Source organism: Anolis carolinensis, chromosome 1 (genome assembly GCF_035594765.1).
Source record: "Anolis carolinensis isolate JA03-04 chromosome 1, rAnoCar3.1.pri, whole genome shotgun sequence".
NCBI classification, from domain to species: domain Eukaryota; kingdom Metazoa; phylum Chordata; class Lepidosauria; order Squamata; family Dactyloidae; genus Anolis; species Anolis carolinensis.
Genome location: NC_085841.1, coordinates 184621191 through 184648225, shown reverse-complemented (window position 1 = coordinate 184648225; position 27035 = coordinate 184621191). Strand labels below are relative to the sequence as shown.

General features: G+C 38.2%; 2 protein-coding genes across 11 annotated transcripts in view; one reads left to right on the top strand and one right to left on the bottom strand.

Annotated features, from left to right (window-relative positions):
- c2cd6 (C2 calcium dependent domain containing 6) overlaps positions 1–11241 on the top strand; it is a 52185-nt gene extending 40944 nt beyond the window's left edge. For all 7 annotated transcript variants that reach the window (XM_062961775.1, XM_062961773.1, XM_062961779.1 and 4 more), the window contains 2 exons: positions 163–2736; positions 5129–11241. In XM_062961775.1, coding sequence (XP_062817845.1) covers positions 163–2736; positions 5129–5461 — 2907 coding nt within the window. In that variant the 3' untranslated portion in view covers positions 5462–11241. The remainder of the gene's footprint in view (positions 1–162; positions 2737–5128) is intronic.
- stradb (STE20 related adaptor beta) lies at positions 7042–26970 on the bottom strand. 4 transcript variants are annotated; one of them, XM_008120519.3, is made up of 13 exons: positions 26794–26920; positions 24150–24282; positions 23561–23623; positions 22303–22383; positions 20481–20583; positions 18746–18867; positions 18329–18437; positions 17023–17146; positions 15468–15639; positions 14326–14430; positions 13226–13449; positions 12119–12161; positions 7042–8604 (listed from the first exon to the last, which is right to left on the bottom strand). In XM_008120519.3, the coding sequence occupies exons 3-13, from the start codon at positions 23570–23572 to the stop codon at positions 8449–8451; spliced, it is 1251 nt and encodes a 416-aa protein (XP_008118726.1). In that variant the 5' UTR covers positions 23573–23623; positions 24150–24282; positions 26794–26920; the 3' UTR covers positions 7042–8448. The 4 variants fall into 4 exon arrangements, with proteins under 4 accessions (XP_008118726.1, XP_003227390.1, XP_062817979.1 ...); XM_003227342.4 differs by lacking the exon at positions 24150–24282 and having other exon boundaries at positions 26794–26949; XM_062961909.1 differs by lacking the exons at positions 23561–23623; positions 24150–24282 and having other exon boundaries at positions 17035–17146; positions 26794–26970.
- Positions 26971–27035: the final 65 nt, after the last annotated feature.

Sequence of the window (27035 nt, the reverse complement as noted above, 5' to 3'; positions counted from 1 at the left end):
TTGATCTTTAAGTATTATTTGTACACCTTTTCCCTGTGTAAACTCTTCATTAGTTAGTGGCATATGAAAATGAGATGATTTCTAAATCCCTGTAATTCACATATCTCTTGCACTCAGCATTTGGAGTATCCTAACGATGGCCTCTCTTCTTTAAAACCATAGTTCCAAGAAGCAGTTTTTAGTGGGAACAAGTTTGAACCATTCTTGAGACGTGTCTGTAAAGTAACTCCACCTGCACCCAGAAGAGGCAATACACATGAATACCGCTATCTAGAAGAACCATACTTTTCCGATGATACAAAAGAACAAGAAGACCAAGATCCACCACCTGGGTTTCCTTCTACAAAGGCAGACAGCGGTCAAGACACCAAATTAACCAAGAGTGGTGAACAATTATCTATTCTAAGACTCATAGAAAAAAAGATGAGTTTAGAAGAAGGCCACAAAATTGCCACAGAAGAGGAAGAAGAACCAAAGTTACAGGATGTTTCTCCAAAGTTGATCGGAGATAAAATGTCAGATGCAGAGGTAGATGAGGCCCAGATTTATTTTAAGAGCTTTCTGGAAAACTTCCTTGCTGATAAACTTGTAAAAGTTGCAGCACTGCAATCGATTCTAAGCAAAAACATTGAAAATCTAGTTGCAGAGAGGCTCTCAGAAACACAGCTATTCCAAGAACTAGAAGACCATCTTAAGGAGAAACAGTTGCCTGAGGAAAAAAGATCTGTTCCTAGAGAAAAGTTTTCAAAGCCAGACATAATGAAGTTGAAAGAGATTGTGAGTCTAAACTTGCAAACCCGTCTTGTTAAGAAATTTTGTCAACAGGGAATAATTCCAGATCTGAAAGTAGCTGAGAGAGATGAGAAGTTTTCTCTTCCAAGTGCTGCTGATCTGCTAAAGATAAAGGAAAGTGAAATAATAACAATAAAACCACTAAGTGACACTCAGTTAGAAGACATTCCTGTAACTGAACCAGTTGTTAAAGGGACAGAATCAGTCACAAGCAAATGGGAAGATTACAAAGAAGCCCTTTGTCCTCTAAGAAAGAAGTCCTCATTGGAAATAATTCGAGTAAAACTACCATTTGGCACGGAAACAGATAGTAGTAAACAGCGACTTTCCAATTTTGACATTCTCCTTGGCAAGGTTTTAAAAACAGAAATAACACATTTAAAATCATTTTTAAGCAAAAAGCTCCAGGATCATCTTAAAGATAAACTTGCAGAAATTGGAGTAACGGCAAAAGATTTGAGGACAGCATGCCGGAGGTTGTACTTTCCCCAGAAAGAGAAACACATAATAACACCAAAAGAGGTACTGAAAGAAGACGTTTTTTTCTCCGAGGAAGAGCTTGCAAAAGAAACACCTGTGTTAAGTAAAAGTATGCAAAATCTCGTAGAAGTCCTTTCCGAAAGAGAAATGGCTAATTTAAAGTCTGCATTCAATAAGAAGATCCACGGCTATGTTTCAAAAAGACTTTCGGAGATAGAAGTGATTACAGAGAAAGAGTTACAAGAAATACTCAAACATTTTTTTCCAATTGTGGCCAAAGAAATATCATTAAGGGGGGATAAAGAAACAGATGTATCCAAAAAAGGGCCAACAGTACCTCCCTTAACCCAAAATCTGCATGACAGGTTTTCGGAAGAAGAACTACAAAATCTAAAGAGTCTCTTAGGCAGACTTCTGCAAGAAGATCACAAAGAAGAGCTTTCAGAATCAGAAGTGAAAGGTTTAACATCAGTTTTACAGAAAAACATTGAGGATGTTCCCATACATAGTGGTTCTGGAACTGAGATGAACAAAGGAATAGAGATAAAGGATAAAAGTTGTAATATACCTTTAACAAATGCTGAAGAAAATTTGAAAACTAATGATGTAGTTGTATCAGACAGAGGCAAAGAGCATTCAATAGAAAGGCTTCATAAAACTCCAGAATCTGATGAAAAAAGAGAACCACTAGACCTGCCTGTAAATAATATTTTTGAAGTAGAAACAAGGAACCAAGAAACTCAGACTGTGCTCCTTCCAAAAAGAGTGAAACATAGCTCTAAGAAAGAAAGTCACAAGTTGCCACCTTGTCCTGAAAATCCAGAGATGTCACTTTTAAAGAGGAGGTCATTTGAAGCAGGATTGAAAAGCAAACCATCTGGTGAAGTTATAAAGACAGCAGCTGAACCATTTCCTTGCTCATCTTTTTTGAGTGCACATGATATTGGCGTACAAACTGAAATCAGGAATTATCTTGGCAAGCCAAATTACTTCACCAAGCCTTCCTTTCCAGTAAACCCTCAGACATTTCTTCTTTTACATTCAGAGTCTGAGGATGATGCAAAGGCACCATGTAAATATCATCACAAACCCAAATACAAGAAGAAGTCTGACAGAAAGAGAGACTCAGGGCCACATCGTTCACACCAAACAGCGAGCAATGCACAAAACAAGAAAGAAAAATCAAGTAGTGGAAGTTCATCTAAGGAGATTTTGAAAGAAAAATACAAAAGACACAGTGAAACATCTTCCCCAAAAACAAGAATGTCAGAAAGCAAGAAGGATTTAAAAGTTGCACTCTCTCCTAGTACTATGAAAAAGGAGAGTGCGAAGCAGAGGGCGGAAAGGAAACGTTACCAGGAAATAAAACCCAGAAAATCTAGCAAGGGCTCTACCCTGTCTGAGCTATTCCTATCAAAAATAGGAATTCCTCCATCTTCTGGTCATACAAAAGGAAATACATTGGTAAGAATATTATTGGAATTCTGTTTAATAATACAAAATATAGACTATTTTACTTACATTTACAACTTATAGGCTAGGACCATGAAAGATAGAAAATTTAAATAGAAATTTAAACTTTGAAGAAACGTAACAGCCATAAATACCCTGAAGTCACCAGATCTGATCTGATCTTAGAAGCTAAGCAAAGTCAATTCTGGACAGTCCTTGGTGAGAGGCCCCCAATAAATGCCAGGTGCTGAGGGATATATTTCAGAGAAAAGAACAGGCAAAACCATCTCTAAGACCCCTTCTACACTGCCATATAAAATTCAGATTATCTGCTTTGAAATTGGTTATATGGCAGTGTAGACTCAGATAATCCAGTTCAAGGCAGATAATGTGGATTATCTGCTTTGATAATCTAGATTATATGGCAGTGTAGAAAGGGCCTAAAGTATTCCTTACTCATGAACACCCTTTGACATGGATGGGACCTCATAGGTTGACCAGCAACTTGAAGGCAACATCTATATACACATACCCATATAAAGCAGGAATGGGAAATGCCCCCCACAGGGCATTTTTATGGATCCCAGATCTCACCAAGATTGTTTTGCTTAAAATGTTTTTTTCTTCCAAAATGCCCCCCAGAATCCCTATAGGGCTTTACTGTATAAACGAGGTTTGGATTTTTTTTTTCTTTCTTATGTACTATAGTTGATTCTTGTGTAGTTTCTATAGCTGCTCCATGTGGGTTCATCACAGAGAGCATTGTCAACAGATGTTCTTTTCGTATTTAGAAACTTACCAATGTTAGTGGTAATTACCCCAACTCAAAAAAAATAGAATAAATTATAAAAGTTATAATAGTTCTTACACTTGAACAGCACCAGCACTCCACTTCCCCAATGACCAAACCTCTCTAGAGGTTTTTAAACAGAGGCTAGATGGCCCGGGAGTCCAGTGGAGTCTTCTGTGGAGATTTTTGAACAGAGGCTGGATAAGTGTCTGTTGGGAGGACTTTGACTGTGTCTTATTGCCTGGCTGAAGGGGATTGAACACTGTGTCTTCCTGCCTGACCAACAAGGAGTGTCCAACAAGCTCCTTCCAAATGGTAGCCACTATTTGTGGGGATGGGGGTGAGCGGAAGGGGCATTCTTCATGCTATACACTTGTGGACTGTGTTGTGATACAGTTTGGAAAGCTTTGCTCTAGTGCAGTGGTTTGCAGCCTGTGGGTCCCCAGATGTTTTGGCCTTCAACTTCCAGAAATCCTAACAGCTGGTAAACTGGCTGGGATTTCTGGGAGTTGTAGGCCAAAACACCTGGGGACCCACAAATTGAGAACCACTGCTCTAGGGAGTGCAAGCGATATTGCAAAATTAAAAATATGGCTCTAAAAAGGCCTATCAGGATGTGAGGGCTTTTGTTTTTTTTGGGCCCATCTTGAGCCTTTTTAAATCAGAACGGGAAGAAGTTACCTCTGTTCACTGCCTGTTGAATAAATGCCACCTCGGTACCTTAAATGGCCCCAAAACATAGTGAAAATGTCTCCTTGTTGGTCTCCTAGGCAGCTAATGTGGCCCACTATCCTTCTATAGTTGTCCACCCCTGAATTTTAAAAACCACAGTTGCTTAAGATTTCACCGGGCAAAAGTATCCTGAAGTTTCCCTTAAGGATCTTGTACTATTTCTTGGCCTGGTTCCATTCTTAGTCGTTGATATATTTGCAAGGTTATGAGTAGGAGGCACAGGAGTATACATGCTGTAGTAACTTGTTAGATGCAAGATTGTAGTTGTTCTGGTCCAGATACTATGAATGTGAAAAATGAAATGGAGTGAGCCACATTACAGTCAGTGCCTAGTACAGTGGCAGCACTACTATAGAACCATAGAGTTGGAAGAGACCATAAGGACCATCCAATCCAACTCTCTGCTATGCAGGAACCACATAATCAAAGCAGGATTGTTTCCATCAGTGGTGGATAGAGTGATGGAACTCTCCTTCACAGTTTAGACTATAGATTGCTAATAGATGTAACCCCAAGGAAGAGCAATATGACAGCCCAGGGCCCCCCATACACCCAAAACCTTGTCATGAAGGCTGGGAATTCCCCTGGAGCTAGTTTATGGTTGCATGGAAGGCTGCACAGAGTAGGGGGAAATTCTGTTCAGTGAGTGCAAATCACTGTTAAATATTGGCTGTGAAAGTCCATTGAATGAGTGGGGAAAAACCTTCTACCCGTTTACCCCTCATCTAACCACAAGTTGTAATAGATAAATACCAAACAAATAAAGATTGATAAAGTGGGAATACTAAGGTGATTTATAAAAACCTTTATTGTAAAGTTTATGGTGATTATCGTTAAGATTATACAGACACCCCAACTGTCTGCTTTTATTTTGACATTCAGGTCTCTACAGGCACAGACGATATAGATATAGAAGCATACAAGCATCTTGAAAAAGCCATCGAAAGAGCTCTTATTGATTTAGGAAGAATACCAGATGGTAGCTCCCTCCAGGGAAGGCCAAACACTTCTCCAGTTGCTGTTGCCCCTGCGTCTAGAGATTCATCCCGATCTTTCACCAATCTCATTGAGACTCCAAAAAATCAAGCAGGGTCAATATCTGAGATGCTTCATAATCAGGAGATTTTAAAAATGACACCGGACCAGTTAGAAATAGTCCTTAAGATTCTTCAAAAGGTGTTGAGTCAGAACACAAGACCCCCGGATAATGAATGAATGGAAACCATCTGTGCCTGAACCAGTTACTGCGCCTGAATCAGTTACTATTTTTCCCAGGTGTAACGAAAAATAAAACCCTCCTTGTATGTAATTATTTTGTAGTTTTGGGATGTTTTAAAACTTACCTGCAACCCTTCCTAGAATCAGAGGTCCTAAAGAGGATGGTGCAAGATCTGATAACATTAAGGTTAGACTTCTGCAATGCTCTTTATATTGGAATACCTCTTTTCCTAGTTTGGAGGCTCTAATTAGCAACCAGACTAGTTACAGGAACATCTAGGAGTCAGCATATCGCACCAATATTAAAGTAAGTCCACTAGTTGCCAATTAGTTTCTGGGCAAAGCACAAAATGTTGGTTGTGACATTTAAGGCCCTACATGGTTTGGGTCCAAGTTACCTACCAGATTGCCTTCCCCCACATGACCTGCCCCTTAGGACACTGAGTCATAACTTATGTCTACTGTATTTTTGTTCTATTTTAATATGCACATTTTATAGGAATATTTTTTAAAATATGTATTTTAATGAATGTTTATGACAATGTGTTTTTAACTGTTATTCGCTGCTTTGAGGTGTTAAGAAAGATGGGTAAGAAATATGTTTTTATTATTAATATTATTATTAACAAATTATTAAGGTGTTGTGTGCCTCCCGGGCAGTATGGCCGTTTTCTAGCAGCATTTTCTCCTGGCATTTCGCCTGCATCTGTGGCTGGCTTCTTCAGAGGATCATTACTAATGTAAAAATACATAATAGTGCAATGTTCATTTCTTTGAGACTGATTAATGAAAGGGCAACTGCTGAAAGAGACTTGAAAGCTTGATAGACTTACCTTTATTATTTTATCATATGAACTATGTCCTTATCTTCACATACCATCTCTCACACTTGCACAGGAATAACCAAAAACAGATGAAAAGCCATTCTACTTTTGATAACCTTGTTTCTTGTACTCATCTCCATTGCGGTGGCACAATGGATTAAACTCTTGTGCCGGCTGAACTGTTGACCTGAAGGCTGGCAGTTGCTGACCTGAAGGTTGGCGGTTTGAATCCACAAGATGGGGTGAGCTCCTGTCTGTCAGCTCTAGCTTGCGGGTACATGAGAAAAACCTCCCAGCAGGTTGGTAACACATCTAGGCATCCCTTGGGCAATGTTTCTAGATGACCAATTCTCGCACACCAAAAGCGACTTTTCAGTATGTTCTCAATTCACTTCTGACATGATTTTTTTAAAATCTCAATTTGTGCCAAGATCGGCTATTTCATTAGCAATTTTCTGAGACCTAATCTGCAAAAGTGTGGATTGTTCTTCTGCACCTTTGTACAATGACTTTTCACCCCACTCAGCGCTATTTCTAAATGGTATAGCAAAGAGGTGCAGAAAGTACATCATGTATATGCATTAAAGACAGATTTTTTAAAAACACACACACAAATCAATGTTCAATTCATGTTTCATCCCCAAAGCAGCTAAAGTGACCCACAACCAGCTGCACATGTAGTATCCCCAATGCAGTGTAAAGTCAACCTTTTAGGAAATATACCATTAAAATGACGAGATATCGACTCAAATGTCTTTTTTAAAATAAGTACATTTTATTCCAGTTATATTTATCAGTATTGGGTTGGTAAAAGATGGCTAATATAATTTTACTTCAGTAGTTTCCTATCGGAAGGACACTTATGATACCAGTTGTATCATATTTGATATAATTTGTGAGATTACACACTTAGAAATTAACCCACATCTGTTTTATAGGATAAAATAAAATGTGCATTAATAAAATATAATTTTTAATATCTCAGTATTAAGGAAGTCCCATCCCCAGTTATATGCTATACACAGAATAAGGGTTTAGGTTAAGTTAATATTTGTTCGGTCATTCACAGTGCTATAGCAAAAAGTCCATGTTTGCCAGTCTGGTATTTTTATTTTCCATTATTTCTGTCAATTGGATTTTTCTTCTCAATTGAAGGCACACCAAAAAGTCAAAATACAACCTTGATTTATAATACATTGCTTCCCCTAATTGTGTTTGCGGTAGCATACTTTTAATAGTCATGATCGGCTGGAATCAGTGTATCTTTTTTTTGACCTGACAGAGTATTCTGTTTTATAGATTCTTTTTGTCCTGCAAACGTTAACTTAGGGCCCTTCCACATAGCTATATAACCCAGAATATTAAGGCAGAAAATCCCAAAATATCTGCTTTGATAGCAATGTGGACTCAGATAACCCAATTCAAAGCAGATATTATAGGATTTCCTGCCTTGATATCCTGGGTTATATGGCTGTGTAGAAGGGCCCTCACAATACTGCCATTTAAAAAGGCTAGCTAGGTTTAAGTCATCATTAGTGATATTTCAAGTAGTATCATAGCTGCGGACTAGTTAGCAATATATAAAGGATATGATCAAGTAATTTAATTATCCTATTTTCATTAACATTAAATGTATTAGATTTCCTAGGTTAGGTTGTGCAAGAGGTGCTTTGCATTAAAAGATCACAGCTATTTATTCCAGATTACAGTAATAGCTACTCCAGATATTGTAGGACATGACAGAAGAGCCCTTGAAAACTCAAGGATTTGCACTGTGCCATCGTCTCAAAGGTAGGTGAAGGCACGATTTTATAAAAACACTGAAAAGATGGTTGGTATGGAAATTAACAGTATACTAAAAAATAATAATAAGATAACAGAAACAGTATTACAGATATCAATAGCATAGATATTATTGTGTGCCTCAGTAAGGAAGACTTAGCACTACACTTTGGGTGTAGGAATATAAAAAAGATGCTTCATAGCACATGGACAAGTTTGCTATTTAAGAAATAAAGTCAATTCACATAGTACCATTTGGGTACTATACAAATATTTAATATTTTCAAGTATATCACCAATATCTGTATTTTAAAAAAGAAAAGCAGCCAAAAAATATCACATTTTTACACAGAGATGCCAGAGGTATTTTTAGTATCTTTAAAATTCCCAATACGTGCCTCTCTCTTTTTGCAGACCATATGCAGATTCACTCCGAATGGCTGCTGGGTGTACCACTGCTGATATTTGGGACTGCGTGTCCCAGATGGCAGGAGGCAACAAGGAAAGCATTGAACCCTTTGTTTGTTCTTTGATCTGAAAAGAGAAAAAACAGGAACTTGTTGAATTTGTATCCGCAGAGGAACCAAAACAATTGGAAACTGATCCAAATGGTTATCCTCAAATGGGTAGAGCATTCAGGTACTCTGATAGCAGAGAAAGAAGCAACCTTCCACACTGCCCCTATATCCCAGGATTTGATCCCAGATTATCTGGCAGTGGAGACTCATATAATCCAGTTCAAAGCAGATAATCTGGGATATAGGGCAGTGTGGAAGGGCCCTGAGTTAACTCCCACTGCCTGCCAAAACTCATATGACCTAAAAGTGAGCTTTAACTCACCAAAGTCCTGGCCTCTTCCCCAATTTAGACTCCCCTATCAGAACAAGACAGCTGTTCTTAACTTCTTTCACTTCTATTTTCCATTTATTTCAATGTACAATGCCTTTTCTCTTTCGATTTTATTGCTAGTTGCTTCTCTCTCAACTATTTTATCTGCCCATGACTTCTGGGAAATACAACTTCTAACTAGTTACACTTTGAGTTAAGAGATTAGTTAGTTCCGTGACTGAGTTCTTAACTCAAATGCTCTTATCTCAAAGTGAAATTTCCCATTGAAATGCTATTAATCAATTCTGCCTCCCCAAACCCAACTTTTGTTATGTGTTTTTAAATAAGAAAATGCACATTCACATGGAACAATAAAAAAGAAATATCAACTTTAAAATGGTAGAAGCACAAAGTAAAGAGGCAGAAGCATCATTTTCCTCATACTGTACTCATTTTCCTTCCCTCTCTGGTTCTCCCGCTCTCTCTTCATGAAGCCAAATATATCAGGAATAAAAACCACACAAAATCAACTAACCCAAAGTTCCACAAAGTGGAGAAGAGCAAAGCAGACAGCAATCTCCCAAAGTGGACAAGAGCACGACGAGGCATGGAGGCTGCTCCCTTGAAGCCCTGTACTCTCATGCTATTACTCCCTCTGGCGCTAGTTCTTAACTCAGAACAATGCTCATATGTCAAAACTGAGCAACAGCTTTTAATTCAAAAAGCTCTTAAGTTGGGACAATCTTAAGTTGAGGTTCCACTGTATACAGAAAAAGCATAGGCATTCATGCTCCAGTAGAGGTTCAAGGGTACTGGTGATTTTAAATCGTCACTTGGGAATTGTTTCGGGCCTCACTATTGACTAAGGACTTGCTATAGGAAACTAAGAGCCATCCCAGATAGGCCCTATATCCCAGGGTTTGATCCCAGATTTTCTGCTTTAAACTGGATTATATATGAGTTTGGACTGTCAGATCATCTGGGATAAACAAAAAACCTGGGATCAGATTCTGGGATATAGGGCCTGCTTAGAAGGGCCTTAAGGGTACATTTACATTGTAGAATTAATGCAGTTTGTCAGCACTTTCACTGCCATGGGTCAATCCTGTGGAATCCTGGAAGCTGTAGTTTTGTGAGGCACCAGCCCTTTTTTTATGGAGGAGGATAATGTATAAAACTGCAACTCCCAAGACTCTATAGCAGGGGTCCCCAAACTAAGGCCCGGGGGCCGGATGCGGCCCTCCAAGGTCATTTACCTGGCCCCCGCCCTCAGTTTTATAATATAATATTTTTATATCAGTTTTAATAATATAATATATTGTATATACATATAATACTGATAATAATATTATGTTATACAATATAATACTAATACCATATAATAATATTAATTATATGTTAAATATTACATATTATATATAATAGTATAGTGGTATAGTTCAATATATTAATATATAATGCTAATATTGTACTATGCTAATAATATAATGTATTGTATGTACATACAGCTGCTCTGAGTCCCCTTCTGGGTGAGAAGGGTGGGATATAAATGTAGTAAATAAATGCAATAAATAAATAATTAATTTTAGACTTAGGCTCGCCCAAAGTCTGAAATGACTTGAAGGCACACAACAACAACAATCCTAATTAACTTGACTATCTCATTGGCCAGTAGCAGGCCCACACTTTCCATTGAAATCCTGATAGATCTATGTTGGTTAAAATTGTTTTCATTTTTAAATATTGTATTGTTCTTTTGTTGTTGTTGTTGTTGCACTACAAATAAGACGTGCAGTATGCATAGGAATTTGTTCGTTTTTTGTTTTTTTTCAAATGATAATTCGGCCCCTCAACAGTCTGAAAGATAGTGGACCGGCCCTCTGCTTCAAAAGTTTGAGGACCCCTGCTCTATAGCTTTGAACCATGGTGGTTGAAGTGATTTCAAAATGCATTAATTCTGTAGTGTAAATGCATGATCAGCCAGGAATTCTGCTGTGTGGAGATGAAGTCGAATTAAGAGCCTGATTCCAGCCAATAAAATGAGCGTATTTCTCCTCTGGTTCGATTCAGAAGACAATTTTTTCCCCTTGGCTTTCACCTTTGCACGTATCCCATTCCCTTGCCCATTGCTTACAGCCTGGCCATGTTTACAGTAGCTTTCCGCCTGATGAGCGCCATTTTAATTGAGTTTTAACTGTTGTTTTATATGCCTATTTGCTTTATTTAATGCATTTTATATTGTGTTTTATTTTATACTCTGTTTTTAAGCACTTTTGTGCTGTGTGTAAGCTGTCCCTTCGGGGAGATGGTGGCGGGATACAAGAATAAAGTTATTATATATTATTTCACTATGCAGTATTTTTTTCAGGCCATGATAGCATAAGACTTCCAAAATTCTAAGTGGAAAGGTCACAGATACTAGTTTCTATCTTGTCAAAGGAATCCTGATATTTGGGACAGGTACTACTAGCAGTAGAGGAATATTGCCTCCATGGCTTCTGTCCTACCTAAATGACTATGGTACATCAGAGAAAGAGCAGATGCAATTTAAGGACAAGTATCCGCTTTTTTCCCTTCCCTGATCTGTCTCCTTTTCTGTATATGGAAAGAACCGTGGAAAGAGTTAGGTTTACACATTAACACAGACATTTTAGTCAAATGACCAACATGTCTGTCCTGGGTATCAAAGAAAGTTCACCCATTCCTGGGTGCTGCCCCCTATGCTGTTTAGAAAGACATCATGATGAGTAAGCAACATCTCATTTTCCTCCAGAAAGGCATGCTGAATAATTAATTGGCAATTACGAGGAATGACATTTGTGAAATTAGAGAAAAAGTAACTGGTCTGGTGCTATTCATGGGAGAAACACACATACATAAAATCTAGGTTAGGTGTGGGATAACTTGAAATACTTTGGGGAACAGTACGAGATTCTCTAGGACTGTAGGTTGCCCAGGTTTGTTGTAGCACATTTATTTCTATTAGAAAGCTACCATTAAAAACATATTCTACCTCTGCACACATACTATTGCCCAGAACAAACCTGCTTACAGCACGTCTGCTATTAAAATCAAACTGATCTTAAACTGCCACCTAACCACATTTACACTCCAAGGATCTTCAGATTTGGCTCCGAATTCACAATCTTTTTCTATGCCCAAAGCACTGAACATTATCTTTAGCTTCAGAGAGTTTTGATGAAATTTCTAAGAAACTCACCTGCTTGAAAAAAGCATGTGACAGTAGACCTCTTGCTGATGGCCTAGATCCCAGGGAAGAAAAAAAAAACACAAAGCTTATCATTTAACCTTTTAATATATTGTTGAAGGCTTTCATGGCCAGAGTTACTGGGTTGCTGTGAGTTTTCCGGGCTGTATGGCCATGTTCCAGAAGCATTCTCTCCTGATGTTTCACTCACATCTATGGCAGGCATCCTCAGAGGTTGCTACATTTCACACTTGCCTCAGGCAGACAAGAGTTCTTTCTCCCGCCCTGGACCTTCCACAGATATATTAACCCCACCTTCCTAGTTTCCAACAGACCTCAGAACCTCTGAGGCTGCCTGTCATAGATGTGGGCGAAGGAACAATGACTGCTTATTTTGTTTTCGTTCCTAGGTTCAAGGATACACCAGAATAAAAGGGGCTTTAATTCCCAGCAGTCAACTAAAAACTACATTTACAAACATCTACTTGCAGTGGTCCTGACTTTGCTTTGATATCCCCCGTTTCCCCATTCCTTCTTCAGAGTAACATGTAAAGACAGCATGATACAACATTAGATGAAACCTGAGGCCTGTGTATCTTCATCGGACCTTCCTCTCTGTATCTTTACATACTCTTAGGGCTGGTGCCTGCATTACAGAAGATATTGGAAGCATCCACAGGCCACCATTCTTTCTTGGCTTTCCATTCCACTGTGTAAATTACTATTTGAAAAATTACAGAACAGTGTACTATACTCTGTGCCCAAATACTGCAGGTATGTATGGTGTCTTTCCCCTTGATTAAATTAAAGATTGGGTGTGCACAAATAGCTGACATTTGTTTAAGTATATCACATCTTTAGCTAATCTAACCATTGTTTATTGCACACTACTCTGGATTCCTACAAAATTATTATTCAGCATGTAATATCGCATCCTGGAAATTTTGACTTTAATTTTAAAACCAAAATATAGCTATGGTTAAGAGTGACTCCACAATCGTTTGGAAAAGGCCAGGTCAAATATATTTTTCCAATACACATTTTTCTTTAAACTTCATGCAAATGTAATTTCACTTTAGAAAACCATGATGTAATTGCAGTTTACTTTAATAGAATTACCTTTTTTCTGGGTCTTGATGCAAACAGAGTTCTATTAAGTTGTGGAAAGCAGGGGAAAAAGTTTTTGGCGTCTGCAATCTCTCACTCGTCAGTGTGTGTGTCATGCTTTCACCAATCCCAGAGTCGATCCCTGAACGTGAATTTTTTATCCTGGATTCGCCACGTGGAAAAGTATTCATCACCCAGGGAAAATAAGAGGGGCCTTTAAGCTTCTGTAGTAGCATCTGGTGGAAAGATTTGGGCAATACAAAATATCAAATTAATGGCTTATCCCACATTGGGGAAGCATTACCATATTTCTTCAATTCTAAGACACCATTAATTGTAAGACGTACACCAACTGCTTATTACTAACAGGGAAAAAATCTTTATTGTCATACACACACACACACACACATATATACACACACACAAGCATCCATGATTCTAAGACGCAGGTCTTTTTTAGAGATGTTTATTGCAGGGGGGAGTACATCTTAGAATTGAAGAATAGGGTAAGTTGTGGCTATATAAATTATTCACCTGCTGATTTTTGAATCAACAGTATTATCCTAATAAGAACATGGCTTGAGGAGGGAAAACAATTCAGTGTCCAAATGCTCACTCTTCTCTTTCTCTCCATTCCCTTCATCTCCTGTTGCATCAATGCCCTATTCATAATTTGGTCATGGTTTGACATAGCTGTAGTGTCAGCTGAGGCAAACAAAGCCAACAGCGAAAGGAACTGCTTTCTGGACTCTTCATATGGCTAGTTAAGGATTAGATCTGGAACTTAGTAGCATAAGAGGACACAAAGCCTATTCAAAAGAATACTTCTTCAACAGGTAGGCATGCTTATATTGGTTTCCAGCCATACACCGTGTACTCTTTTAAATGGTGTAACAAAAAGTATGCCAAGACACTGTCATCAACATCCTTCTCTCAGCTCAGCCCTTGTAATACATTTTACAGACATCATAGGAGGGTGATGTACTAAGGCATTAGATTAGTGAGATGTTCAAAAAGTACAAAGTGAACTGTTTCTGTATACCAGTATTTAATATTTCATTTCCATTAAACAGATACTTAACCAACAAATGGAAAAAAATTATGTCTTTTACCTGTGTGCGAGGCATATCTTGAAAAGGTACACACCCATTAGCTAATTCACAAGCTGTAATGCCCACACTATAGATGTCAGACTTCACATTATAGCCATACATATCCTAGAGGAGAAAATATCAGGCTGATAAATGTAACTGGTCACCAGCTGTTGATTTATACATAGGAATTCAAAAGGAGGAATGTATATAAAAGACTAACATTGAAAATGTACTTGAAAGGCTATCATTTCCTCTGTATTTTTAGGTCTTTATTTGCTTTTATTTATTCGCTTATATTTTTGTAGAGGGGATCATCTAAAAATGAGAACTTTGCTACCTCTCATCTCTTAAGGCTACCGTTCTTAAATTTATACAATGCAGGGCCTTTTGAGTATAATGCTGATTAAAATATACAGTTAAACATGATGTTACACAAAAATGATCTTCGCTCAATGCAACAAATGTATTCTCTACAGTTTTGCTTCTTTTCATGTGGCATCAAATATTAATGGAATATCAGGATCAGCTACAGGCAATGCAATTTTGGGTCTACATTATGATGCAATAATACTCATACTCCCACTTTGTAGCACTGAAGTGGGGAAAACATATTGGTATTAAAGGAAGTTGTCATAAAATCTATGTCAAAATCAATTAGTTTCTGTTCATTAAAATGTGTTCATATTTGAAGCAATTGGAAACATATATGTTGCCTTGAAGTATGGTGAGTCTCCTTCTTTGGAGGTTTTATGCAGAGCCTGGATGGTCATCTGTTGAGGGTGCTTCGACTGTGTATTTCTGCAGGGCAGAGGGGGATTGGACTGTAGGGCAGAAGGAAATTGGATTAGATGTCCCTTGTGGTCTCTTCCAACTGTAGGGTTCTATGATTAAAGCCAAACTGGTGAAATCCAACACTATAAGTAAACTCTTCCTTCTCTGGCCCATGCTTCCCATGTTGGCTGGAAAGGGCTCACATGAAGAGAAACAAGGTCTGATGTAAAGAAGTTCGAATTTTAATAAAATGTTTTAAAAAACAAAAACAAAAAATAGAAGAAAAATCTGCAATTTATCAATATTAGTTCCTCTAGCGCAAATTCAAACTTTGATCTAATATGTACATACAGGAAGACAATCCACAGTTGAATGTAGTATATACTGACCTGCCTTAGTAGTTCAGGGCTCAGCCAAGGCAGCATTGATGTACTGAACTGGGGGAACTCATACACAGATTTTAACCGCTGTCCATTGCTGACCAAACTGTGAAGGTGGTTTAAGCCAGAGAGGTAAACTAGACCATCCCCTGAGATCAGTATGTGGCTAGCTTTGAAACTTCTGGAGAGAAAAAGAACAATTATATTGAACTTGGAAAAAAAATATATAATACTCTGATAGGTGATGCAGTATCATTTACATGACCTGACAGCTAACTTGTGCTAACTTGACAATTTGAGAAATCTTGGGTAATATATCAAAAGATATATAAAAGATATATATAGCACAAACTTTCCTTAGTCCTTTCTTTGTTGATTTTTCTGGTCTAATCCAATTACTGCAAACAAGATATCTTGGGCAATGCTTCTGAGTGAGACATTCTGCTGGCAGCACAACACCAGGGATAAAAGAATCGCACTAAATACCTATTTCCTACTGAGCCAAAGATTTTGTTTGTTTATGAAATCCTCAACAACACTGTTGTGCCACGTGCTCCTAAGATCTACTCAGCAGGAATCTGAAGCAGTTATATTTGATATGGTGCTGTTTCATTAGGTACTGAAAATGCTACAAAAAGATTTCATTTCTGATACTTGTTTGCTTTTTGGAATTTTGTTATTATTAGTTTTTGGAATATTTTCAAGCTATGAATGGTTGAATCTATGGATATAGAATCTGTAGGTATGGAGGACCGACTGTATACTGTTTTGAAATGATGGATCTAAGCTGTGTGTGTAAATGAATACAGCAATCTATGACTACTACAATATATTTAATTGCTATATTTTTATTAAAACTATGCACATAAATCTAGGTACCTCAATACACTCATCAGGAGCCGCGGTGGCACAATGAGTTACACCCTTGTGCCAGTTGGACTGCTGACCTGAAGGTTGCTGGTTCAAATTCGTGAGACGGGGTGAGCTCCCATCACTCAGCTCTAGCTTGCAGGACATTAGAGAAGCCTCCCACCAGGATGGTAATGCATCCAGGCATCCCCTGGGCAACGTCTCTGTAGACGGCCAATTCCCTCACACCAGGAGCAACTTGCAGTATGTTCTCAAATCGCTTCTGACATGATAAAAAATACACTAATCCTTTGAATAAAGCTACTAAGAATTAGTGCTGTATTTCTTCAAATCTAAGATGCACTTTTCCCCCTAAAAATGGCATGTGTCTTAGAATCGCAGGTGTATCATGTATTTTTGTTGATGAAGTTGCTGAAATTAGGGTGCATCTTACAATCAATGGCGTTTTACAATTGAAGATATATGGTATTCTTCCCTCTCACAATATTGAGGGCATATATGTGTATATATTTATTTTGACTTCATTTTGAAAATCTAAAATGAAAATGTTCATAGAAAGGTAGGCTATAACTCCACAAGCAGACAGATGACACAATTTCCATCAGTGAAGAAGGTTAAAATGAATGGAAAAGGACAAAGCAATCACTAATTTTATCCTCATCTGACACTTTTCTATAAACGTTTTAGGAAGTACCTGTGTATGTACCCATGTTGGTGCATATAGTTTAAGCCACTAATTGCTCCAAGCAGAATATTTCCAATCAAAACTTCACTCATGCCTTCAGGGAAGTAAGTCCTCAAGAGATGACTGGCTGAACCTAGAAAAGATGTATAACACTTAAAATAAGGATTTATACAGAATTCTACTATTATATTTTCCTCCAATTTGAATTTTTTAAAATTTATTTTTTATTGTGTCAGAAGTGATTGGTGAGAGAGAACTGGCCATCTATAGAGACCTTGCCCAGGGGATGCCCAGATGTGTTACCATCCTGCTGGGAGGCTTTTCTCATCTCCCCACAAGCTAGAGCTGACAGATGGGAGCTCACTCTGTCTCGCGGATTCAAACCACCGACCTTCAGGTTAGCAACCCAACCTTCATCTCAGCAGTTCAACCGACACAAAGGTTTAGCCCATTACGCCACCGCGGCTCCGAATATTTAATAAGATGTGAACCAACATTTTGATCTCTTGCTACATGTCACAAGAACAACAACATATGGGCTATTCGCAATACACTGTGCACAATCAAGGGAGGGTCCAATATACTATGAAGGATCAAAACACAATTCTTGTGTCATACAGTATATTTTTACTGGTGCTCCCCAAAATATTTCCATCTTAAAAGAATTGTTGATCCAGGCCCCTTCCACACAGCTGAATAAAAATCCCACATTAACTGCTCTGAACTGGAATATATGGCAGTGTGGACTCAGATAACCCAGTTCAAAGCAGATATTGTGGGGTTTTCTGCCTTGATATTCTGGGTTATATGACTGTGTGGAAGGGCCTCAGATAACACAATCAATGTCAAATTGAATAATATGAGTATTGATCTCCCTTATCCTCTTTTACTTAAATCTGTGCTTCCTAGTCTTATCTTATAGAAGGGCCAAGCAGTTACATATTTTTTCCCATTGTGCCAGGGACCAGCATCATGTTTTTGCCCATTGACTACAAGTGCTTTTTTCTTTCCTGGATACACTCCAGCAACTGGCATTAGGGACTGACACTAGCCCAGGGACCACTACTTTGAGTAGCACTGTCTTAGATGGTTTCACTCATTAAGTTAGGTAGATGCTAAGGCTAGAAAGCTACTGAAATGTCTCTCTCGCCTATGGTTATTTCTTAATAAAATAACCTGCATTTATATTTGAAAATTCAAATCAAAGATTATGTATTTATATTTGAAAGCTCATGGAAATCGTGCAATCTAAAAACTGCAGTCTGCTAAGGGAAGATAATTAAGCCAATATGCATTTTGCAAATAAGATACTTACTATAGGCCATGAAAGGAGAAATAACCCAAAGCCAGCTTCCAGCAGTGAACATTGCCCAAAAAGTCAAAATATTAGGATGGTGAAAGGAGTGGGATAATATAACTTCATTCTGGAGAAATGAATAATAATGTTGATAATTCAAAGGATAGCCAAGACTTCACATACACATATCCTTTTACTAATAGTCATTTATAACAATCCCTGAGCTCGAATGGAGATTTGTGACTGAAAATAATGTAACTGCAGAAATGTAAGCTCAAACAATCTGAAAAACAATGATCACATCTGACCATAAGTTTCTAAACTTCTTAGCATATCTAGAATTAGCATATCTTTGAAAAATGTATGGTTTTTAAACCATATTTTCTTTAACTTGGTACTTTAACAAATATTTAAGGTATTAAACATCTTATTTACTTGTAAAGCTTTCAAGTGCTCTTCAGAACATCTTTCCAGATCTGTAATCCTTACGGCCACCAATGTTCCTGTAGGGATATGACGTGCGAGGTAGACTGAAGTTAAATTGTTGCACCCCCTTCCTATTAGCAAAAAAGGGAACAATGGATTAGTGCAATGTTCATTATCTATTGCTTCGACATTTAATATTCAAACAGTCCTATATTTCAGTTAGTTCCCCTACCTAACAAGACAGAATGACTCTTTATTCATACACATTAGGCCACAGTAAGAAATGCTATGTACAACATGTGAATTAGGCGATGGTTCACAAAAGATACATGGGCAAACATACTCATTTAATAGGAAAACCTTTTCAAGACTATTTGAAAGAGGCATCTTAGGGTCACAACTGATACATTTCAAGATAACAATGTATGGCATCTGAAACTGGGCAGCAGCAGCACACTAGGGTAGAGCTTTCCAAATTGTGTCTCGTGTCACATTAGTGTGTTGGCTGCAGTGTATAGGTGTGTCATGTGAATGTTAATGAGAAATAACATAAATCTTGAAAATGTGTGTTAACTTACAAATCATAATTTTTTTAAAATATAAAGGAAAGATTTTCCGTGAGATATGTTGTGTTTCTATACATTTTGTTACTGAAATTTATGTATGTGTCAGTATTTCTTATAAGTCGTTAGTTTAATCTCTGGTTTGCTAGTTTAGTGTCAAGAGCAACTTGAGAAACTGCAAGTCACTTCTGTTGTGAGAGAATTGGCCGTCTGCAAGGACGTTGCCCAGGGGACGCCCGGATGTTTTGATGTTTTTACCATCCTTGTGGGAGACTTCTCTCATGTCCCCTGAAGGTGATAGAGTGAGCTCATCCACGCTTTCCCTGGGTGGGATTTGAACCTGGCAGTCTTCAGGTCAGCAACCCAAACTTCAAGTCACAAGGTTTTAACCCACTATGCCACCGGGGGCTTCGGTTTGCTAGTAAAAGTGTACCACTGGTTGCGAAATGATGCATGTTTAAAAATGTGTCACCAACATGAAATGCTTAGAAAGCCATCCTAGGGCATTTGTATAGTGCTGCAATTAGGTGAATGCACGCCCTCCAGCTTCCAAACTTAGCGTTTTTGAAACAATAGAGGACAATGTAATTCTGCACTTTTCTTAGGTAACAAGAAAAGGTGAGAAGAGGGATGGCATGCTGAAAATGTATGTTCAGCACTTACAGTTCTGCAACTATAAAAGACCAAAATGACACTTCCCAGGTTTTGTAATAAGAAAACCAAGCAGTCAAATGGGGCTAGATTAGATACAGGTAGATTTAGCAATTCCAGAAACCCAATGAGAATAAGTCACCCCCTTCCCAGCTCAAAAACTAAAGAAAAAGAAAAACGCTGTGACTGCAGAGTCTTTTAGAAGTTCAATTTTCCATTAAAAGAAAGCGTATGCTCCCTGCATCCCTTCTTTAACCTAGTAATTGTGCTTTATTTTAATGCTGCTACCTCACTGAATTTGGTAGCAGAGACTGCTACAAAACTGGGTAAGTACAGTTCTGGATTACAACAAGCAAAAGTTAAGGAAGATATCAAATAAAGCTGAATGCTTTACATCTACTGTCTGGGGTTGACGGTGAATAGAATTCTAGATTTTTTTAACACTGTGGAATAATATAACCCATTCTGATGGAGGGGGTCTCCCAATCAAGTCAGGAAATGTCATTTTATTCACACCTCAAATGAATTACCTATTTCCACCTGGAGATTATAATGGGATATTTCAGAGGACCATGATATGTGATCATCTCCTGTTTGAGTCCATTGGCCCCAAGATACAGCAGGTTCATCTGTCTGAATAGCAAAAACATTTTAACATATATTTTAAAAGTACAAAATTTGCAGGAAAACAGTATAATTTCACATAAACCTTCTAGGCTCGCTAATATTCTACTTTGGCCATTTTTCAGATATAGTGTGCTATCTTTTTATTATACCCATCTTTTCCTTTTTTAGGGGAGATGCGAGTTGAATTAATGGGAGTTAGTTTATATAATATCCAATTCAGTTTGATTTAAAAAGACTTGTTATCTGCCCATAACATTTGATTCTTTTAGTCCGTCAAGACCAAAGTTAAGCATCCAGTTCAGTAATACAGTATTTGACCAACATATCCTAAAGTCCTCATGCCTTAGCAATCTACTCTGACTAAAAAGAAAACTATAGGCAATCCCCAAGTTATAAACAAGGTAAGTTCTGTAAGCTTGTTCTTAAGTTGAATTTGTTTGTATGTTGGAAAATGTACATTTTAAGTGTCACTCTAGCCAAATATGTATATTTTTAAGCTTTGGATAGCATAGGGCAGGGTTAACATCCTTTTGCTTTCTGTGCCCCTGTTCAGAAGATTTCATCTCACTTTCTGTCCCTGTGATCTTTGGATTTTGAAAAATTTGGCTTGCTGTGGAAACAAGGATTGAGGATAAAGCTTCAGTAGAGATGCTGTTTTTCCCATGATAACTTCTTCAGGAGTGAATCCCTTTTTAGGAGTAGATTTATCTCTCTTCCTGTTCTATCAGTCCCTTTCTTAACTGTGAGTCATTGGATGTTTGTAACTTGGGAACTGCCTGTATAGGAAACACACACACTTACAAAAGCAACATAGTATGATTAATGTAATTAAACTAACATTCACAGTAAAATAGATCAATATTATGATACTTGTTAAATATTCATGTTTACCTATTTAATACTCTAATGAAAGGTCAAGAAGCATTAGGAAGCACAAGGCTGCCATATTTTGAAGCATTACTTATATACAGATCACTTGAATGATTTACTTCATCCTTTGTTAGTGATGCCTGGATATCCATCATGACTATACAAATGGTAGTTATTAATACATAATGGGATATCAAGCGTTAACAGCAACTTCCGTTAAATGAAAACAAGAGAAGAGGAGCAGGTATCACATGGCCCTCCAGATCTTGTTCAACTGCAAATTCGACCACTCAGAGACAACACAGTAAATAATAAAAATACAGTCCCAACATTATCAAGAGAGCAGCATATTTCCAATGTAGATCCTCCTCTGTTTACGTAACTACTGGTGCAGATGCAAATATATCTATTAATATGTCTTCTGCAAGGTGACATGGAGCTTCAGAACTGAAGGAAAAGCTAGGGATCCTACTAAAGAAATAAGTATCCACTGTTTCATGTATTTACTTCCAACAAAATATATCCTTTCTAGACATTTTATAGGTCCTCCAGCATGACTCCATGATATTAATTTAAGTCGGGTTAGCAATTATAACAGTTTCGCATATCCATGTGAAGTCCATGAACATATGCTTCACAGGTACAGAGAAATATTATATAGCCATTGCCAAAACAAGTTGCTCTTATTCAGGCTCTTGCGGTCCTGAAAACTATTCCTTGAAGGGAACAAGCACTTTGGGATAAACACATACCATGCCAAGGTAGCAGCACATAACATTCATGCCTTTTCAAAAGATGGCCTTGGTAATACTAATGCTACCAATACAACCTAGGTTAATGTACATTTCCACTCACCAGGCCTTGACTGCTGCTAGCTTCAGACTGTTTTTCAGCTTCAATAGATTCAACTTGTGTCCGTAGTATACAGGAACAGTCCTAGAAAAGCATAATGCTAGAGTATTCAGTGTGTATCCTATATAGTGTTTTAATAATTTTGGTGCTGAATCCTCAGTACCAAGTAATAAAGAATCTAAAAAGACAAAACCACCACCATCACCACAATAACAACAACAACAACAACAACAACAACAACAACAACAACAACAACAACAACAACTTTATTTCTGTCCTGCCCTATCTCTCCAAGGGGACTCAGGGCAGATCATGTCTGTCTGTTTTAGATTAAAGGGAGCAGTTGATAATCTGGACTCACTGAATAATCAAAATACAGTAGAGTCTCGCTTATCCAACGTAAATGGGCCGGCAGAATGTTGGATAAGTGAATATGTTGGATAATAAGGAGAGATTAAGGAAAAACCTATTAAACATCAAATTAGGTTATAATTTTACAAATTAAGCACCAAAACATTATGTTACACAACAAATTTGACAGAAAAAGTAGTTCAATACACAGTAATGCTATGTAGTAATTACTGTATTTACGAATTTAGCACCAATATATCACGATGTATTGAAAACACTGACTACAAAAATGCGTTGGATAATCCAGAACGTTGGATAAGCGAGTGTTGGATAAGTGAGACTCTACTGTATATAAATAATATACATTTTCTTAAAACTACAAAGTGAAGAAATACCCACACAGAGCTACACACACTAGAAATCTTTGTATTTCTGCAATATGGAATGGTATCCAGCAACTATACACTTCTGACCAGTTCCCAGATGTTATTCATCTTAAATTCACTGAAGCCTCAGCCAACATGGCCAATCACAAGGGATTCTGACATTTCAGAAAACAAATCGAAATCCCTGCTCTGGAGCTGAATAATTTATACCAAATATAAAGGAAACAAAAGTAGTAAATGTGAAGCTATTTTGTCAGATTATGTTTTAAACAGGCAAGCAAAGGAAATGTCCAGCTCAAAAATCTAGTATGTGACTGGCCATCAAAGGTCAAAGATATGTTTTCCATTGGTTTTTATGGATGTTATCTGTGAATTTTAATACAATTGATATTTAATTCTGTCTTCATGTTTGTATATTTGTAGATATTAAATTGTATTGAAATTCTTTTAACGTGAGCCGCTTTGAATCTCCTTTGTGGGGAGAAAAAACGGGGTATAAATAAACATAATAAAGATGTGCTTACCAAACAAGACATGGAACTGCCTTAGTGAAGGAAAAACGTCAGGCAAACCCATTTACCCTGAAACTGAACATTAAAATAGAATCAGAATCAGTTCCAAATCTCAAACATCAGTTACTGTTTCCCTAAACCAGAAACTCACAAATTGCTTCCCATGTGACTAGCCTTAAATACTGCCACTCAGAGTAGAATTAATTTTTCTTGTCACATTGGATTCAAATATTACAAATTAAACAGAAGAATTAGTAACATCACAACAGCAATGCCATCCTTGAACTTAATAGGCCTCCTGTTAGAAAAACAATCTAAAATAAACCCCATTGTATTCATGGCATCTTATTTCTCTATAATATTGTACTGATAAATATAGCAATCAAACCAGTGTGGAAATGTATCCACTACATACAGACGTACAACTTTGTGACCAGGACTAAGTTCAAACCAATTTTGCAAGTTTACCTGGTACACAATCTGTCACCCAATCCATCCTCAACTCTTTTAAAGGAGTGCCAAACTAAAATGTAAAAACAAAGGATTTTTGTAGGACTTCAGATGCTAACAATATTACTATGTGATATAAACCTTCCCTGACCTGGGGCTCTCCAGATGTTTGGGTGTATGCCATCCATCAGCTTTGGTAAGTAGGGTCAATTGTGACAACAGAGGTTGTACATGGTAGGGCATTCGGTTAGGAAGAATCACAACAGAAGATTTAGAGAACCACGCTGTTTTTAAAAAATGACAAAGGCCAGCTGAAAATTGGGCATGGGGAAAAGACAGAAAATCAGCACTACAATAATGAATAAGCACATCTGCTATATGCATTGGAGAAATACAGGGGAAGAAGTAGAATTCAGTTCAGAGAAGAGGAACTGCTGTTTAAATTGTTATGTCTAGACATTCCACATCAGGAGTAAACAAAGTCCAGCCCATGGCCACATAAAGCCCTAGTACTCCCTAGCACTTAGTCTTTTTTTAAAAAAACAAAACAAAACATTTAAAACAATATACAGTATTTACTTTTATTTTTTAATGTTAAGCCTCTCTGGAGTCTAAAACATGTCAGCTTCCTCCCTTCATGGACACTGGGAATGGACAGAAAGGAAGGGATCACACTGAGATGTGTGTCCAAAGGCTCGTATGTAGTTGAGTCTCATTATTGATTACACTATGTAACAAAATTTGAAAAAAAAAACCTGTTCCTGGTTTGAAAGTGTTATTTCCTGTTCAATTGTGTGGTAGTTATTTTGAAAGTATTTGTTGTACTGTACTCCAGAAACTTTGTTTTTGTGGCTGCCACAAACTACAGTAGAGTCTTGCTTATCCAACATAAATGGGCTGACAGAACGTTGGATAAGCAAAAATGTTGGATAATAAGGAGGGGTTAAGGAAAAACCTATTAAACATAAAATTATATTATGATTTTATAAATTAAGCACCAAAACAACATGTTTTACAACAAATTGACAGAAAAAGCAGTTCAATACACAGTAACGTTATGTAGTAATTACTATATTTACAAATTGAGCATCAAAACATTGCAATGTATTGAAAACATTGACTACAAAACATTAAATACTAAAAGGCAGACTGCGTTGGATAATACAGAATGCTGGATAAGTGAAGGTTGGATAAGTGAGACTCTACCTATGTTGAATTGGCTGAGACTCGATGAAATACTCATTGAAAAACTATAGCAAAATGTACTGCAGGATGTCCCTCCTGCAATAAGTCTTTTTGCTTTTATGATAGACCCAATTAGGATATGGCATTTATAACCCAGGAACAAAAATAGTGTTAGCTGTAGTTTTGCGTATTCCTGTGATGTCCAGGAATGTATCTCAAATGGATATGGGAGTTAGTTCTACACTGTTATATAATCCAGTTCAAAGCAGATAATCCGGATTTGAACTGTACCTGGATTTCATACAGTTGGGTAGAAGAGGCCTCAGAGGAAGGCTGGGCACACCCACCCTGAGCAAATCTTGCTAAGAAAGCCTGAGGGCCCTTCCACACAGCCATATAACCCAGCATATTAAGGCAGAAAATTCCACAATATCTGCTTTGAATTGGGTTATCTGTGGCCCCTTCCACATTTTCTACTTTGAACTAGAATATATGTATAACAGTGTCGACCCAGATAACCCAGTTCAAAGAAGGTACTGTGGGATTTTCTGCCTTTGTATGCCTCCGGTGGCTCAGTGTGTTCAGTGCTGAGCTGCTGAACTTGCAGACCGAAAGGTCCCAGGTTCAAATCCGAGGAGCGGCGTGAGTGGCCGCTGTTAAGCTCCAGCTTCTGCCAACCTAGCAGTTCGAAAACATGCCAATGTGAGTAGATCAATAGGTACCACTCCAGCGGGAAGGTAACGGCATTCCATGCAGTCATGCCGGCCACATGACCTTGGAGTTGTCTATGGACAACGCCGGCTCTTCGGCTTAAAAATGGAGATGAGCACCAACCTCCAGAGTCGGACACGACTGGACTTAACATCAGGGGAAACCTTTACCTTACTATTCTGGGATATAGGGCTGTGTGGAAGCGCCCTGGGTTATCTGAGTCCACACTGCCATATATTCCAGGTCAAAGCAGAAAATGTGGGGTTTTATTTAGCAGTGTGGAAGGGGCCTGTAAACATCTTGTCTCAGATTCGTGCAATGGTGTTTCACAGGCTGTTCATTGGGTGCCAGCCCTTCCAACGGTGCCTGCGGGCAGTCACAACTTGGCATGCGAATAATATCAAAGACAGAAAGGAGGAAACCATGAAAAGGAAAAAAAATCTGGCTACCAGTATTTAAAAAAACTCTAGAATCAGGACAGTAAATAAAGAACAACACTCAAAAACAGGGGAAATCCAGGCATGAAACAATCAGGGCCAGCTAACACCTTCCAACAAAAGATTATCCCAGGTAGAAAGCAGCCAGGTTTTGAAGCTGCAAGGCTTTTCAGTGCTAATCAAGTTGGCCAATTGCAACATTCACACTTGCCTCAAACAGATAAGAGTTCTTTCTCCCACCCTGGACTTTCCACAGATATACAAACCCCACTTTCCTAGTTTTCAACAGACCCCACGACCTCTGTGGATGCTGCCATAGGTGTGGGCGAAACATCAGAAGAGAATGCTTCTGGAACTTGGCCATACAGCCCGGAAAACTCACAGCAACCCAATAACAGACTCAATAACACAATGTATTTGAACAGGTTGGATTTCCCGCGCTCCGGGGACGATCGTTCATACCTCCTTCAGCCTGGACCTGACGAGGGCGACGGAAGCCAGTCCCATTGGGTTCTACGGGACTCCCCGCGAGGCCTGGAACAAGCACGGTCAGCGGGCCAAAGGGAAAGGGGCCGGGCGCTTCCTCCTCCTCCTTCTCTAAAAACGCCCGCCTCCTCCAACGCGGAGTGACTGGCAGGGCGCGCGCCCAAGCCACGGGGCGGGGCGGGGGGGGGGGGGGGGACGCACGCAATCCTCTGGGAGAC